Below are 18,355 nucleotides of genomic sequence, written 5' to 3'. Positions count from 1 at the left end.
ATGCTGAGCGAAATAAGCCAGGCACAAAAAGAGAAATATTATATGCTACCACTAATGTGAACTTTGAAAAATGTAAAACAAATGGTTTATAATGTAGAATGTAGGGGAACTAGCAATAGAGAGCAATTAAGGAAGGGGGAACAATAATCCAAGAAGAACAGATAAGCTATTTAACGTTCTGAGGATGCCCAGGAATGACTATGGTCTGTTAATTTCTGATGGATATAGTAGGAGTAAGTTCACAGAAATGTTGCTATATTAGGTAACTTTCTTGTGGTAAAGTAGGAACATGTTGGAAGTTAAGCAGTTATCTTAGGTTAGTTGTCTTTTTCTTACTCCCTTGTTATGGTCTCTTTGAAATGTTCTTTTATTGTATGTTTGTTTTCTTTTTAACTTTTTTTTCATACAGTTGATTTAAAAAGAAGGGAAAGTTAAAAAAAAAAAAAAGAAAAAGAAAAACAAGGAAAAAAAAAAAGATGTAGTGCCCCCTTGAGGAGCCTGTGAAGAATGCAGGGGTATTCGCCTACCCCACCTCCATGGTTGCTAACATGACCACAGACATAGGGGACTGGTGGTTTGATGGGTTGAGCCCTCTACCACAGGTTTTACCCTTGGGAAGACGGTTGCTGCAAAGGAGAGGCTAGGCCTCCCTATGGTTGTGCCTAAGAGCCTCCTCCCGAATGCCTCTTTGTTGCTCAGATGTGGCCCTCTCTCTCTGGCTAAGCCAACTTGAAAGGTGAAATCACTGCCCTCCCCCCTATGTGGGATCAGACACCCAGGGGAGTGAATCTCCCTGGCAACGTGGAATATGACTCCCAGGGAGGAATGTAGACCTGGCATTGTGGGACGGAGAACATCTTCTTGACCAAAAGGGGGATGTGAAAGGAAATGAAATAAGCTTCAGTGGCAGAGAGAATCCAAAAGGAGCCGAGAGGTCACTCTGGTGGGCACTCTTATGCACAATTTAGACAACCCTTTTTAGGTTCTAAAGAATTGGGGTAGCTGGTGGTGGATACCTGAAACTATCAAACTACAACCCAGAACCCATGAATCTCGAAGACAGTTGTATAAAAATGTAGCTTATGAGGGGTGACAATGGGATTGGGAAAGCCGTAAGGACCACACTCCACTTTGTCTAGTTTATGGATGGATGAGTAGAAAAATAGGGGAAGGAAACAAACAGACAAAGGTACCCAGTGTTCTTTTTTACTTCAATTGCTCTTTTTCACTCTAATTATTATTCTTGTTATTTTTGTGTGTGTGCTAATGAAGGTGTCAGGGATTGATTTGGGTGATGAATGTACCACTATGTAATGGTACTGTGAACAATCGAAAGTACGATTTGTTTTGTATGACTGCGTGGTATATGAATATATCTCAATAAAATGAAGATAAAAAAAAAGGAACTGTGGTAGCTATACTAATATTGGACAAAATAGACTTTAAATGCAAAAATGTTATAAGAGACAAAGAAGGACATTATATATTAATCAAAGGAGTAATTCATCAAGAAATAATAATCATAAATATTTATGCATCTAACCAAGGTGCCCCAAAATACAAGAAGCAAACACTGGCAAAACTGAAGGGAGAAATAGACATCTCTATATAATAGGTGGAGAATTAAATATACCACTCTCAACAATAGATAGGACATCTAGACAGAGGATCAGTAAGGATAAAGAGAAGTTGAATAATATGATAAATGAGCTAGACCTAACAGACATATACAGAACACTTTCACTAAAACAGCCAGCTATTCAATCTTCTCAAATGTGCACGGCTCATTCTCCAGGATAGACCACATATTAGGTGACAAAACAAGTCTCAATAAATTTAAAAAGACTGAAATTATAAAAGGAACTTTCTCTGACCACAAATGGAATAGAAGCTGGAAATCAATAACAGGCAGAGAACTAGAAAACTCACAAATATATTCTTAGACTTGTAAATTTATGTCTTTCCCAAGAGTTGGGAAACTTCTGGCCATTATTTCCTCAACTATTCTTTCTGCCCCTTTTCCCTTTTTTTCCTTCTGGTATACCCATGATTTGTATGTTTGTGTGCTTCATGCCGTCATTCAGATCCCTATGACCCTGCTCATTTTTTCCCCATTCTTTTCTCTATCTGTTCTTCTGTCTGTAAGATTTCAATTGTCCTATCTTCTAGTTCGCTGATTCTTTTGCCTGCTATTCAAATCTGCTGTTGTATGTCTCTAGTGTATTTTTAATCTCCTCTATTGTGTCTTTCATCCCCAGTACGTTTCTTTTTATACTTTCAAATTCTTCTTTATGCTCACACATTGTCTTCTTTGTATCTTTATCTCTTTAGCCATCTTTTCCTTCATCTTCTTGAATTGATTTAGGGGATTTGTTTGAACATCTGATTAGTTGTTCCAAATTCTGTGTCTCCTCCGATGCTTTAATCTGTTCCCTTGACTGGGCCATATCTTCCCATTTCTTAGTGTGCCTTATAATTTTTTGCTGATGGCTAGGCATCTATCCGACCACCTTGATGAGATTACTCTGAAAGTTAGTTTCTCTCTCTTGCCTAAGGTTTTATTGTTGATTAGTTTTGTGTTAATACTCTTCTTTGACACTTGGTTCAACTTATTCTAGACCTTTAGAATAGATCCATGTTTAACCGACTGAATTTTCTCAACTCTTCTTCATCTGATTCTTGCCCTGGATATGTGGTACAATTTTTAAGGCTGCACTTTTGTGCAATTGTTTCACCTCCAGAAGAAAACTTCCTTTCCTCTGTTTCTTCTCTGGGAATTTTGATCTGTTCTGTTGGTTTTTGCTTTGCCTCTACAGATTTTTACATTCCTTTCATTCTCTCTTGCGGCTTTTGCCTGGAGGGCAAATTCTAGGAGGAGGGTCACCCTGGAAAGGATTTTCCCAAGTCAGTATTTCCCAGTCAAAACAGGGTCAAGGACCCACAAAGGGGGGCAGACTGGCTCCAAAGTACCCTGGGAAGAAGATCAGGAAGGGTGCTAAAAAGCCTCTTTGCTCCCCAAATCTGTGGTTTCCCGGCCTGCTTTGCCCAGCAAATGCAGTCCTTCAGCTAACCATTCCCCAGAGCCCTGAGTAAGCACTGCATCTCTAAATCTCCACTGCCTCTGTCCCTGTCCAGAGCAGGGTTGAAACAATGGCTGCTACTTCCTTTGTCCAGAGCAAGTTGAAATACTAGCTCAGAGCTGGGATCCAGAGATCCAAATTCACTAAAATCAAAAGCTGTAATTGGTGATCCACCAGGTTCACCTCTGTGCTTGGGGAAAAGGATTTTTATGCCTGTTTCTGTCCCCAGCAAGCAAGCCAGGGACTGGTCCCCAAGGCAGTCCACCTTGAGTGGAGGATGGGCACCAGCAGCCACTCTGCAGAGAGAGGAACTCACTGTTCTTTATCAGCCTCTTCCTCCCACTCTTCCCTGGATGCTGTACAGTGTTCTTCTGCCTCTAGAGCCTAGAACAGCTGTTTAATAGAGTTCCTGCCTGTTTTAGTGGAAGGACTGCATCTTGGAGCTCCCTACTCCATCATCTTCCTCAAAACTTTCCTCCTCAGATGTTTTAACCTATTTGTTTACTAAGGAATCCACCCTCAGTCTCTCTCATGACCCAATTCTTCAAAGTACTCACCATGATCTGTGATAAGCACATGTGTGGATAGTTACTAGTTACATCTGTTCCCCTACTAGGGTGTAAGCACTTTACCAGCAAGAATCTTGTCAGTGCTAATCACCCATGTAACCTCAGTGCCTGCCACATTAGCTGACACACAGGAGGAGCCTAGATATTATTTGTTAAATAAATGAATGAATGAGATTGAAGAGGTAAGCATATGCTAAATTATGAGTCTTTGTATGTCATGCTTAAAAGTTTGAATTTTTACAAAATCAGAGAAAGGCAAATTAATACTCCAACAAAATACCAATATGTACCCATTAAAGTTGCAAAAACTTTAAAAATCTAAGACGAGGTGTTGGAAAACAGGACAGGAAAAAAAAAAAGAAAAAAGAAAAAAAACAGGAAGTTGTATATATTGCTGCTAAGAGTTTAAACTTGATACCAAAAATTTGGAAAATAATTTGGTATTATCTTATAGAGTGGAACCTCTGACCCACCAAAGTTACTCCTAATTATAGATTAAAAATATAGCATTGAGGGTTTTGTTTTGTTTTGTTTTTTAAAAGCTAGCTATAAAAGACTAGGCACAGTCATCTTTCTTGCAACTGGAGTCGTGTAGATCAAGAAGATATGTGAGCAGCTGCATCGCTGCATAAGTGGCGGCACTAGAGAAAGGACGAGAGCACACACTAGAGGATGTCATCAACATGGCAATTTAAGACATCCCCTGAAAAAAACCTCCCCAGAGATTCAGCAAATAAAAGGACAAATCCCACTTGGTCAGAACTCTGGAGAGCAGTAGAGACTGAAGAAGGATTCCACAGCTGCTGAATCAAAAAAAAAAAGAAAAAAAAAAAAAAATAGGTAGGAAACTTTCTCCCAGACTGCCAGTCCTCTTCCCTCCCCCTCATTCAGTCCCCTGCAGCTTGGGGTTGCTCAGAGGCAGCAGCCTGGATCCCGGGGACACAGGCTATAGAGGCACTCAGAGCAGTGTGAGTGCCTCTCCAGGCACAGGAACCAAGTCCAGAGAGACCCAGGGCAGAACACAAGCTGCTGAGGAGTGCTGCATACAAAAGGACCCTTGCTGGGAGTAGTGGGGAGGAGAACACAATAGAAAGACTGGTGACAAGTGTTGTGCCCTCACTCAATTCAGTTCCTGTTGGCTGGACCACACCTAAATGCAAAATGGGCTTTTCTAGAGTGACCTACCTTTCTGGGTTGACCCCATCTAGCTCCCCAGGGCAGGATACCCTAACAAAGAAGAAACCAGAGGCAGAAAGGCCTCAGAGAGAGAGAGAGAGAGAGAGAGAGAGAGAGAGAGAGAGAGAGAGAGAGAGAGAGAGAGAAACAGGGATGGGGTAGAGATAAACTAAACTGCTGTTAAGACAGAAGGGTCCCAGACTTGAAAAGTATAAGGAAAACAGGGCACTGAATGAGGGAGAGAATTTAAACAAATCACAGGAGCTGGGGAGAAAATTCTACACAAAAACAAAAGAACAGATTAAGATTCCTGGGGAAGGAAAAGAGGAAAGGAAGATTTCTCCTGGAAGTGAAACAATTACACAAAAAGTGCAGCCTTAAAAATTGTTGCACATATCTGGGGCAAGAATTGGATGAAGAAGAGCTGAGAAAATCTAATCAGTTAAACACACGCTACTCTAAAGGTCTAGAATAAGTTGGACCAAGTGTCAAAGAAGAGCCTAACACAAAGTCAGTAAGCAATAAAACCCTAGATAAGAGGGAGAAACTGACCTTCAGAGCTAACTCATAAAGATAATCAGATGCCTAGATATCAAAAGAAAAAAAAATTACATGCCATACTAAGAAACAGGAAGATATGGCTTAGTCAGGGGAAGAGATGATAACTTCAGTGGAGATACAGAGTTTGAAACAACTAATTAAAGAAGTTCAAACAAATCTCCTAAATCAATTCAAGGAGATGAAGGAATATATACATAAAGAGATACAGGATATTAAGAACACAGTATGTAAGAATAAAGAAGAACCTGAAAGTATAAACAGAAACTTAACAGAATGTATGGGAATGAAAGGCACACTAGAAGACATTAGAAATACACCAAAGCTATATAACTATAGATTTGAAAACACAGTAAAAAGAAACAGTGAACTAGAAGATGGAACCATTGAAATCATACAGTCAGAAGGATAGAGAAAAGAATAGAAAAAAATGAGCAGAATCTCAGGGAGTTGAGTGACAGCACAAAGCATATAAACATATGCATCATGGATGTTCCAGAAGTAGAAGAGAAGGGAAAAGGGACAGAAAGAATATTTAAAGAAATAATGGCTGAAAACTTCCCAACTCTTATGAAAGATATAAATACACATGTCCAAGAAGTACAACGTACTCCAAACAGAATAAGTTCTAATAGACCTACTCTGAGACACCTACTAATCAGAATGTCAAATGCCAAAGATAAAGAGAGAATTCTGAAAGCAGCAAGAGAAAAATGATTTATCACATACAAGGGATCCTCAATAAGACTAAGTTCCGATTTCTCACCAGAAACCACGCAGGCAAGAAGGCAGTGGTATGATATATTTAAGATACTGAAAGAGAAAAACTGCCAGCCAAAAATTCTTTATCGAGCAAAACTGTTCTTTGGAAATGAGGGAGAGTTTAATATATTCACAGATAAACAGAAACTGAGAGAGTTTGTCAACAAAACATCTGCCTTACAAGAATTACTAAAGGGAGTTCTGCAAGTTGAAAGGAAAACACAGGAGAGAGTAGCTGGGAGCAGTGTGAAGAAATGAAGATTATCAGTATGAATAATTAAAAGGGTAAATGCAACACCCAGTAGCACTGTATCCTCAATATAGAACTCTACTCTTTAATTCCTATGAAAGTCAGAATACAATTGAACAAGAAAAAGGCATATTTCCTGATAATGGATATGAATGGACTATTGGAATAGTACTCAGTGATAAAAAGGAATGAAGTCCTGATGCTTGGGACAACATGAATGAACCTTGAGGACATTATGCTGAGTGAAATAAGCCAGACACAAAAGGACAAATATTGTATGATCTCATTGACATGAACTAATTAGAATAAGCAAACTCTTTATAGAGTTAGAATCTAGAATACAGGTTATCAGCAGATAGACTGGGGTAAGAGAATAGGGAGTTCATGCCTCATTTGTACAGAATTTCTCTTTAGGTTGATTGTTAAGGGTTATAAATGGATAGTGGTGATGGTAGTACATTACTGGGAATGTTATTAACAGCACTGAATTATATAGGTGAATGTGGTTAAAGAAGGAAACTTTGGGTCTTATATGTTACCAGAATAAAAATTAAATGATAAAGCATAGGACTATATAACACAGTGAACCTTATACTGTAGATGATGAACTATTAATAGTATAAATCTAAGGAGGTTCTTTCATGAATTATAACAAATGTATGACAGTAATATATGGTGTTAATTATAGGGTGGTATATGGGGAAAAATACAGCTAATGTAAACTATGGACAATAGTTAATACGACTATTTTAATAATCTTTCATCAATTGTAACAAAGGTAACTACTGTTAAAAATGACAGTACAATTACAAAAAAGTACAATCATCAATTATAACAAATGTTCCACACCTTGGTGTGGTGTTGGTGGTGGGGTGGTATATGGGAATCCTATATTTTATTCATGATTGTTCTATAAACCCACAACTTATCTAATAAAAAAATTATTTAAGAACAAAAATTAAAAAAAACTTCTTTTAAAAACTACATATAGAGAAAGTGGAGGTGGGAAGGTATATGGGAGCTCTGTACTTTCTGTATGATTTTTCTCTAAACTATAACTACTCCAAAAGATAAAAATCTTAAAAAGAAAAAAAGAAAACACTACATATATATTTTTGGTTGAAAACTTAATCAAAAAATTAAAAAAAAAATTTCAAGCAAAACAAAGCAAAGGAATAAGAAAAACAAATATCCTAAAATTACTTGGCTTCCAATATGCTCCTACAATACCCCAAGAAAATTAATGAATCAGAGTCATTCCTGAGCATTCCCATATCACTAAGATTACCCTCAATATCTTATCTGTTCTTATTAGATTATTGTTCCCTCTTCACTGGTTGCTGTCTATCTCTAGGTTCCTTTTATTCTACAATATAAGACATCTGTGTTAAGTTTTTCACAAAGCTCACATCAGAAAACTAGGTATTGAGTTACCCTACAATCCAGCAATTTCAGTTCTCAGTGTTACCCAGAGGACCTGAAAGCAGTGACACGAACAGATATTTGCACATCGATGTTCATAGGGGCATTGTTCACAATTGCCAAGAGATGGAAACAACCTAAATGTCCTACATCAAATGAGTGGATAAATATACTGCGGTACATACATACGATGTAATACTATGCAGCAGTGAGAAAGAACGATGTCATGAAGCATATGACAATATGGATGAAACTTGAGGACTACATATATTTTTATTACACTTTAATAAGGCTCAGAAATAAGCAAAACAAATAATACACAGTTCATAGAAAGAAAATATATAGTATTAACACTTCCTTATTTAAAATTACAAAAATAAAATTTAGACCGTGGCTACCTCTGGAGCAGTGTTTCTAGGGGCAATTTTGACCCCCAGGGGACATGTGGCATTGCCTGGATATTATCACGGAGGAGAGGGGGCTACTGGCATCCAGTGGGTAGAGGCCAGGGCTGCTGCTCAATATCCAACAATGCACATGCCATCTTGACCAGATAACTTTTCTTGTGGAGGGCTGTCCCATACATTGTAGAATGGTTAGCAGCATCTCCACTAGATGCCAGTTACACAACCTTTTAGTCATGACAATCAAATTGTTTCCAGACATTGCCAAAAGACCTGTGGGGGCAAAATCAGCCTGGATTGAGAACCACTACTCGTGGGGAAGACAGGGGATGAGAATCAGGTGCAGCATACAGGTAGCTTGGACAGTGTGCGCAATGTTCACAGCTGTTCATTTTAGTATAAGTTTCAAGACTTATAAATTATATACATTTTTGTACATTATCAAATATTATATATATATATATATATATTTCAAAGGACTTAAGACATAATGGTTAGAGGAAACAAAACCAAAAAACATTTTAGAACTCTTACCCTGGTATCTTCACTGATATAACCACACATGACCTTCTCATTCTTGACCCACAGTTCACCAGCCTGTGCTCTGAAAGCAGAAACACATACAGGTTATTCCAAGTCTTAAATTAAACCCAGAAGAAATGGGAGCTACTTCAGGTGGTTCAACTTTACTCTGATACTTATACCCAAATGACCAGACCTAGTCTTTCACCCAGACCTAGTTCTGTTAGGCACTAGCTCACGAACTTACACAGATTTCCAAAGAAGACTTCATGAGCAGAGAATAAAATAAAGAATTCTCAGAATATACTGAATATGTACAACAGGAGCTCTTAATCTGGGAAGTCCATGGACTACATATGGAAGGGCTTCAGGGAATCCATGAACCCTTTGAAATTATTTGCAAAATGTTCTGGGCAGAGAACTCATAGCTTTTGTCAATTCCCAAAGTGTCCATAACACATGGAAAAAATTAAGAAGCACTGATGAACAATTTTGCTAATCCCAGCTTTGAAACAATGAGTTCTGACAGAGACAAATCCATCTGAATATCAGAGTTAGAAGACAAGTACTCAGGAGTCATGAGGAAACAGTGTCCCTATTCAAAAGAGGCCACTGTGCTGAAAAATATCAATGGCAGCTTGGGACTGCATTTTTACAGCTTGATTTTTCTCTGCAACTTTTATTTAAGAGCATGAAATGGATAGCACAATACACAGAGCATAGCCTTTGGAGCTGACCAGCCCAGAGCCAAACTGGGCAGGTATCCCAGTTTGGAGTGGCAGCTACTAGTTGAATGAACTCTGTGAGCCTCAGTGTCCTTATCTAAAAACAAAAAAATGAGGCAATGACACCACCTCATAGAGCCCTTCTGAGAATTAAACCAGATAATGTGGGGAAATTGTTTATGACAGTGCTGGGATAGCAGAGACTCCACAGAGTACTAGTTGCCATTTGAATTAGCAAGAACTGTAAGAATGGCAGATATTAACACAAAATGCTATCCTGGAGAGAAAGTGGTAGTTGTTACCTGAGGACCTTGTAATCATTCCTCAAGCAATCACTCAAGCCCTTCTTTACCAATCCCACTCACTGCTTTTCTCTTACGGTAGTCACCTAGCCTGCCCTAAGCAATCACTCAGTCCTCATAAGAAAGGAAGAAAAGATAAAATAAAAACAAGGAGAATGCTGTATGTATCATGAATCACAGTTCAGGCTACCTGGGACATTTTGGAGAAATCAGTCAACCTCTTTGGGCCTCCGTGATGTCTATAAATTCAAGGAGGCTGGACCAAGTCCATGATTTCCAAATATGCTTTCCAGGCCCAGGAGCCCAGCACTGCTTTCACCAAGAAGGATGCCTCTTAGTACTCCTCTGCCCAAATGTGCTGTGAATGGACAAATACAGCAAGCCTGACCTGAGGAGGGATTTGTGTCTTTAACGTTACAGGGAGGACTTCAATATTACCATGTTCTATGGGTCCTACTAGCAAGAAGCATTCTGCATACAAGCTGCCAAATGCCAAATAAACCAGGCCTTTAAAATGAATTCTGTTAGGCACTAGCTCACCAACTTCTACTATTATTGGTAATGTTAAGTGGTATTACAAAATTTAGGCTTAGATTCCTGGACCTCCACTCCCTGTGGAGGTCAAGTCACGATATTTCAGAGCCTTGGTCTTAACAACTCAGGAAAATGTGGCTAGTAAGAATCCTGACCCACCCATCTCCTAGAGCTCTTGGGAAGATCAAATGAGATATTATAAATGAGAGGACCTGGTAAACTGCAAAAGAGTTATTATTATTCCTATGGAAATGGTTCTTTATTAAGGAAAAAAAAAACAAACCAGAAACAATACAGTCATGACCCTTGAGCAGCTCTTGCCTGTATTAGCTCCTAAGCATTTTATTTGCCCTTACCCAACAGGGTCCCTGAGAACCCCCATGAAGCAGCACTCGTTCCCTTTTCTACTGGTTCAAGGAAGAAAAAAATCACCACTGATACACTCAAGTGTGAAATCCATATCCCCAGGCACAATTCAAGCTCACCAACAGCTTCCCACAAGAGAGGCAGAGTGGCACAATGCCTGGCCCTAAGAAGGAGACCCGAGGGCCACTTTGGCCAGTCCTTGATTTATGTATGGACTCGGGCAGGTCACTTTCCCTCACTTTTCTGTCAAATGAGCTATTTGGGATCAGTGATCTCCAGCATTCCTTACAACTGAGTGTCACCATTCTGTGCAAAGTTAAAAATAAGTGCAAAGTATGGTCATTGCAGTGTTATTTACATTACACACCCTTCAACAACCTAAATCTCTGGCAATGGCCTACTAGTTAAGTAAATTATGGTGTATCCATAAAACAGAATACTGTAACCATCAAAATAACATTTACAAAGAGTTTTATCTTCATGAGAAATGTTTATGACATTTTTTATGTTTCTATTAGAGAAGTTGTAGGTTTACAGAAAGATCATGCAGAAAACACAGAATTCACATATACTAACCCACATTTTTAACATTTAGCTTTAGTATGGTATCTTTGTTACAACTGATGAGAATATTATTATAATTATACTATTAACTGTAACTATATATACATATAACTATAACATATAATATATATATATGTTATATACATATAACAGTTTTGACATGTTTTTAAATGAAGAAAAAAAAAAGGATACAAGATAGTACCTACAGTACATCATCTAAGTAAAGATGTGTGCATATGAAAATGAAATATTGGAGGGCCACATGAAAATTTTAATAGTGGGCTTAAATACCACTGTAATTTTTTTCTTTATACTCTCTATATTATCCAAATTTTCTAGAACAAACATGCATTTCTAAAATTATGGGAACGGCAAGTTGTTATTTTTTTAGAACAGTGTATAAAATTGTATACACTATATGGTTCCAAGCCAAAGGAAAAAAAAATACTAAAGAACTATGACAAAATGTTAACAATGGTTGCTTCTGAATAGTAATATTATGTTTCCCCTAATTGCTTATTCTATTTTTCACATTGTCTACAATGAACAAGCATTATATGTAAAAATATTTAGCATATGTCCGGTGTAGAGAATGCACTCAAGTACTTAATAGTATTAGTGTTATAAACCGTAAGAACCTTTTAAGAGAAAATCCATCATAGAATTGGAGTCTCAAATGAAATATCCTGCAGTGTGGAGGATTAGGCAGGAAAACATAAAAACTATACGCTCCACGGACTTTTAAGTGTGACCCTACGCACAGGTCTGCTCTGCTTATGTTCTTCTCCCAAGAAAGGAAAAGAGCCTGACAGCTGAGAAGGCAGGGCCAGAAAACACCCAGTGCAGCACTCTCTGAAGTGTGAGACTACAAAGGGCTTTCGGTGTTTACATATTTTTTATATATAATTTTTTGCAAAAATGTATAAGTATTAGTATAATCAGAAAAAAAAAAAAAAACATTTTTAGGTTAAGAAAGAAAAAAAAAGGAACAACAGCTATTCAGCAGCCCTAAACACTGTATCTAGAAAACCAAGAACTCTACAATGAAATAAAATAGACTAGGGTTCTAAGTCCAACATTTTTAAAAAACAAAATGTCAATTGTTAGGAGATAAGATTGCAGTTCAATTTTTGTCTTTTAAAATAAAAATGTCTTTAATGTTTATAAATATTGATTTAATAGTTTTTTACATTTTAAAGAATACATTGGGAATTTATTCACAGAAAACCAAAATGTTTATCTTCTAAGGAAAAATAAATTTTTAAAGTGTTTCAAAGGCAGTGTCTCAAGGGAATGAAACTGTCTCACAAGTCCTTAAATACTCAACAAAATTATCAAGTTGAAAGGATAAATTACAGGGAAATTCTTTAACAGTTTATTAGGACTATGACTATACTTTCTTTTCCTCATGAAACCCTGATCATCTGATCTTTTTTTTTTTTAATTTGCATGTCTTCCTGTAATTAGCAAAAGAAAGTGATCTTTGACCTAGTATAGGAAAACGATAAATAATTATTCTGGAAAAGATGGTGAAAGACTTCATGGTACACATTTAACTTCAAATAATCAAAATAACTAGCACATATCTTCAAAAGTGATCTTCAAAAGTGATCAAGTCTAAAACTGACATCATTTCAGGGATCTTCATTTCTGCATCTGCCATCATGCGTGTGAGGGTATTTGCATACATAAAGACAAGCTAGAATTAAAGAACCGAGGATTTTAAGACTGAAAGGGAGGGAGAAGGCTAAGAAAACTACAGCCTGCAGCCTAAATCCTCGGCCCACTTCCTGTTTTCGTGCTGCCTACAGCTAAGAATGGCTTTTACAGTTTAAATGGTTGGAAAAACACAAAGAATATGTGACAGAGACCTATGTGGCCTACAAAGCCTAAAATATTTCCTATCTAGCCCTTCACAGGACAGGATTCTAGACCAACAATTTCATTTTGCAGATGAGAAGGAGACTCAGATTAAATAACTTGCCCAAGGTCACCCTGCCGGTCATTAGCACCCCAGAGCTAGAACACAGGTTTCCTGTTGCCTCCCACTCTCCACCTTTAAGGAGAGACTAGCTTAGTATTGGAAGGCATGAATGGAGGTGGCATTTCTTGTTCTCCTAGACTTAGTTACTTCTTAGATAATGCCTCAGTTGCCTGGATTTTTTTTTTTTTTACTTTTCATTGTGGTAATGTATATGCAACAAAAAATTTCTCATTTTTACCACTTTCAGAAGTAATGCAATTCATTGGTGTTAATTACACTCACAGTTGTTGTGCTACCATCACCACCATCCGATACCAAAGCTTTTCCATCACCCCAAACAGAAATTCTGTTCCCAATAAACATTAACTCTCCATTCCCCTTCCCACTGCTCCTGATAGCTGCTTAGATTTTTAAAAGAATTTTGAGAACAACTTTTAAAATGTCTCTTTTTGGAAAGAAGTAATCCTTAATCCTATCTTTTAGGATCAATATCTCAGAATAATCAAGTACTCCTAGTTGATGCAAAGTTCTTTTTTACAAAAGGATTCTGGCTAATAAACGTAGAAGGAATGACTGAATTAGAAAATCACCATCTTGCAACAAACATCAATGGATGAAACCATTAGATGAATTGTTTGTTGGGGAACCTTATATTGGGGATCAGGCTGCATCACCTGAACCCACTGATCAACTATAACCACTAAAAGTGAGTCAACTAGACACAAATATGCTTATGTGAACACAGTAAATTTCAGTTAAGACATAGGGTGCTTCTAGAGAGAAGGATTTATATTTCATTGTGTACATTTTTGTACTGTTTGAATGCTTTACTATATGAATGTTGTACCTTTGAATTTAAAAAGGGTTTCAAAAACTTCCTTTTTCTCTTCTCTTCCCAAATTGAAATCTAGAAATTATTTTAACAAATCTAGAGCACTACAATACAGTTTAAAAGACAGCAAATCAGGGGCTATGGATTTGCTCATCTAATGTCCTCGCTCATCTAATGTCTCTAAAGCTGCCAAATGAGAAGGTTGGATTAAATACATTTATCTATGGTTTTTTCCAGTTCTAAAATTTTTGAGTCTAAGCCTCCTTCTTTGTTATAAAACCAGTGGCTTCAGTAACTTCTATTAATCTTAAAATTACTATAGTACATTTTGTTCTTTGTTGTTCTAGCAACAACAATCACGCAAATAAGCTAATGTGTATTTATTACATGGCCACCCATATGCTTACAGCATTACTGCCTCAAGTGCCTGATATATCCATTTACAAGCTGATATGTCAAAAGTGATGTAATACCTACCTGATGCCAGCAAATTCCACCTTCTGGGTGATGTAGGCACATGTGCTGACCTACAAGAAGAGAGAGAGAGAAAGATTCAACAACATATCAAGTCACAAACAAGGTCTCCCGGCTTTCTAATCTTCTCTAACAACCCAAAGTTCAATTAACAAGGGAGTAACAGAATCACGCCATAGGAAAACCTGCTGGGGCAGGTAAAATAGTAGGTTCATGAGTTTGACAAGCCCAGACAACAGTAAAGACCAGGTGGGTAATAGGTGGTCAGCTTCGTAAATATATCTACCCATGTTTAAATATATAGTTACATTTATAAATAATTTAAATAGATCACATTTTATCTCTTATCTTTCATTTTAGAAAACAGAACCCTCCCCCACCAAATAAAAATGAGCAAAGATATATCTTAATGAAGATTTACACTGTATGGAAATTCTACCTACAATAAGACATGAAAGACTCAGTAAAGAAAATTTTCAGCACCAGCTCACAGTTCTGAAGAACTGATCATTTTAAGTGGAAAATGTAAATTATAAATAAATAAATAAGGAAAATGGGAGTAGGGTACAGCAAAAAGTAATCTGATTTAAGAGCTACAAGATCTTGTTTCTAGCTCAGAGTCAACTGCTCCTGGCTGTGTAGCCTTGGGTAATCACTTAACTTTTCAATCTCAGTTTTTACATCTATAAATTGGGGACAATTATACCTGTTCACAGAGAAGGAATGTGAGGAGCAAACGGGATCAAGTGAAAATTTGAAAATAAATAAAGTCCCATTCAAATATAAAATATTATAATTTCCCATTTGAACTTATAATGCAAAGTAAAAATCTGTAACAATAAACAAGAAAAACAAAACAAAGCTCAAAAGAACTATGAAAAGAGAAGAGAAAAAAATACCTGTCCACAGAGAAGGAATGTTCTCAATATGTTCTCAAAATGTTCACAATAATTATCTGTAGATGCTAGAATTAGAAATGATTTTATGCTCTTCTTCCTACTAGATCTTAGAATTCCAAAAGAATCTCTATAAAAAACATGGATTACTTTTTTTTTTTTTTTTAAGTCACATCTTACCAAACTTTTCTTCAGTCGCCACATATCTCCACGGCCAATATATTGATCCTTAAATGTTAATTCCACTAGGTCAAGGGTTACATCCTAAAAGGGATAATGAAATACATTTCTCTCTGCATTACTCTGCCCTACTTCAGTCGTGAGATAGTGCCCCCTCACCATGGGAAAACCATTTTGAAAAAAAAAAAAAAAAAATACTGGAAGACTATTCAATAGCAGAATCCTGATAAGTAGAATTTTATCCTGCCAAAGAAGGGTTTCTAGTACAGACAACAGGTCTATAACAGATCCTACAGCAGCAGTATCACAGTTTAGTGTAAAGAGAACCAGAGTACTAATTGTATGTTCTAGTCTTGATTCTGACAGAAAGACAACACATTGAATTGTGGGCTTTATTTCCCTATATAATGTCAGTAATATCTTCTGTGAAAAGATTTTCCCCATTATAGCACGATTTCTAGAAGAAAAATGAGAAAGCACATAAAGAAATTTCAGTCTCTTCACAGAAAATTGTACATGTAGCTTTATAAACACACATACATATACAGAATCTAATTAGGACAAATCATCAAAAGAAAGGTTCAAGTGCAATCTAGTTATAATCTAAATGACCTATATATGAACATATATTTAATAGTCCTGACACTATACTTAAATAACACATTATCTCTTTAGTGTCCTAATCTTGAGGAACAGTTCTAATTATTCCAAAAAGATATTTAAGTCCAGGACAAAGACACACCTTGGGGTCTACAACATTCACATAGACATCCTGATAAGGTCTCAGTCGGAACACTTGAGTCACAGTCTGGTCCACGCTAATTGTTTCTGAAGCAGAAAAGAAATTCAAATCAGATAACACACTGAAAAGGCAGGTAATTTTTTTTTCCCTTTTAAGGATTAAATCCAGTTATATGCTAATCTATAAATATTGAGACATTCAACAAGCAACATAACTAATCATTTGCCATGGGCAAGACACGTTCTCTGCCTTCCAGGAGTTTATGATTGACACAGTTCTCAGCTTTTCAGGGGAGATTAAAAAAGATGAAATAAGACCGGAGTCTAAGCAATTAAAAAACGAGAGAGAGAGAGAGAGAGAGAGAGATTTAAAAAGCAACATAAAAGAATTCAAAGATGTTTCTTTTCAGAAGAGGAAAGATATCTCTTCTCATTTGGAATGAAGGTAGAAGTGGTAGTTAAGGAAGAAACAAAATTCTCAACAAGCCCTTAAGACTGGTAAGTAAGAAACATAAAAGATGGCACAAGATTGGGTGAAACAAAGAAGGACACTTTTAGGATTTGGGTTTTATAGAATTCTTAACTCTTAGGATTTAGGTTCTATAGAATGTTTTCCATCAAATTGAAATATAAAAGAGTAGTTGACATCCAAGTCCTATAGCACAAAACCAGTAGTCTTGTTTTGTTTTTAATTCCTAAGTACTGTTTAAAGAACTACCTTATTTGCTTTTGATTAGCATTTTGGTTCCTTGATCATCCTGGTTTAGTCATTAGAGTTAAAAAGAAAGACTTGGATGAAGAATGAGCAAACCACCCTGGTGCCTCTACTTTCTAACTTTTTAATTTAGGCAAGTCAATTAATTTCACTGAGACTAAGATTCCTTCCACACTCAAGAGTTGTTGGAAGAAAACCAAGATTGTTACGGATTTAAGAGGTTAAATTTAAGCCCCACAGTAAACACAAAGAAATTATCAGAGACTATGACCACAGAGATGAAAAGTAGAGTATGGGTTATGAGAAGTGGGAGAAGGGGCAATGGGGAGTTAAGAAATGAGCGTAGGGCTGCTGTTTGAGGTGAAGGGAAATTTCTAGTAATGGATGGTGGGAAGGTGATAGCATTACAACATTCTAAATGTGATTAATCCCACTAATGGAATGCTAGGGAGGGGTTGGAACGGGAAGATTTAGGCTGTATATATGTTTCCACAATTGAAAAAAAAAGACAGTCTAAATAGACGACAATCGAATGCTAAGGATGATCCTGGAAGGGATCTGAGGATGCAGGACAGGAGGCTCAAAGGGACACAGCTGGAATATAAGGAAAAAAAAAGAAATATAGAATGTAAGCTTTGTATCAATGTTGAATTTCTTGAACTTCTTAGCTGCGCTTAATGGGATTGCATAAAAGAATGTTCTTGTTCATGGGAATTGTATATGTGAATTATAGTGTTTGTTCAAGGATGTGTGCAGCTTGCTTTCATATGTTCAGAAGACAGAGCAATAGATGATGGATGATAGATAGGGAAGGAGGGAGGGAGGGAGGGAAAGAAAGAAACGGTGGTGTGACAGCATGTTAAAGTTGATGAATGGCGTATCGGGGGAGGGGGGTCAGGGTATGCTGTGTATGGGGTTTGCACTGTTTTTGCAACTATTCCTGTAACTTTGAATTTATTTTGAAATAAAATTAAAAAAAAAAAAAAAAAGAGTTGTTGGAAAGGTAAAGATCGTTTAAAAAAGCTCCCAGCACAGTCTAGCACATATGGTAGGCAATCGTCAATGTTTGTTTCTTTCCCCCTTATCTTTCTCCCCACCAGAGTAGCCATGCAACAAATATTTTGTGAAAAAAGTTTAATATTTAGGAAAGTGTGCTTTGCCAAAATTATTTCTTTTTGAGGAAGGTGTGAAGTTTCACATATTCTAATTAGTTTTCCTACTGCCTCTAAACAAAGATTGTTTCTTCAGTGCCTTCAAGATGCTTCAACAAGTATTTTTTGGCAGTCTTGATATCTGAAA

The 18,355-nt window shown here is 36.9% G+C and overlaps 1 protein-coding gene across 12 annotated transcripts in view; it reads right to left on the bottom strand.

The window, feature by feature from the left end:
- DEPDC5 (DEP domain containing 5, GATOR1 subcomplex subunit) overlaps positions 1–18,355 on the bottom strand; it is a 150,387-nt gene that overhangs the window by 126,181 nt on the left and 5,851 nt on the right. For all 12 annotated transcript variants that reach the window (XM_037817380.1, XM_037817381.1, XM_037817379.1 and 9 more), the window contains 4 exons: positions 16,343–16,428; positions 15,601–15,684; positions 14,528–14,577; positions 8,756–8,825 (listed from right to left, as the gene is read on the bottom strand). In XM_037817380.1, coding sequence (XP_037673308.1) covers positions 8,756–8,825; positions 14,528–14,577; positions 15,601–15,684; positions 16,343–16,428 — 290 coding nt within the window. The remainder of the gene's footprint in view (positions 1–8,755; positions 8,826–14,527; positions 14,578–15,600; positions 15,685–16,342; positions 16,429–18,355) is intronic.

This window comes from Choloepus didactylus, chromosome 23 (genome assembly GCF_015220235.1).
Source record: "Choloepus didactylus isolate mChoDid1 chromosome 23, mChoDid1.pri, whole genome shotgun sequence".
NCBI lineage: Eukaryota > Metazoa > Chordata > Mammalia > Pilosa > Megalonychidae > Choloepus > Choloepus didactylus.
This window is presented reverse-complemented; position numbering and strand designations above follow the sequence as displayed.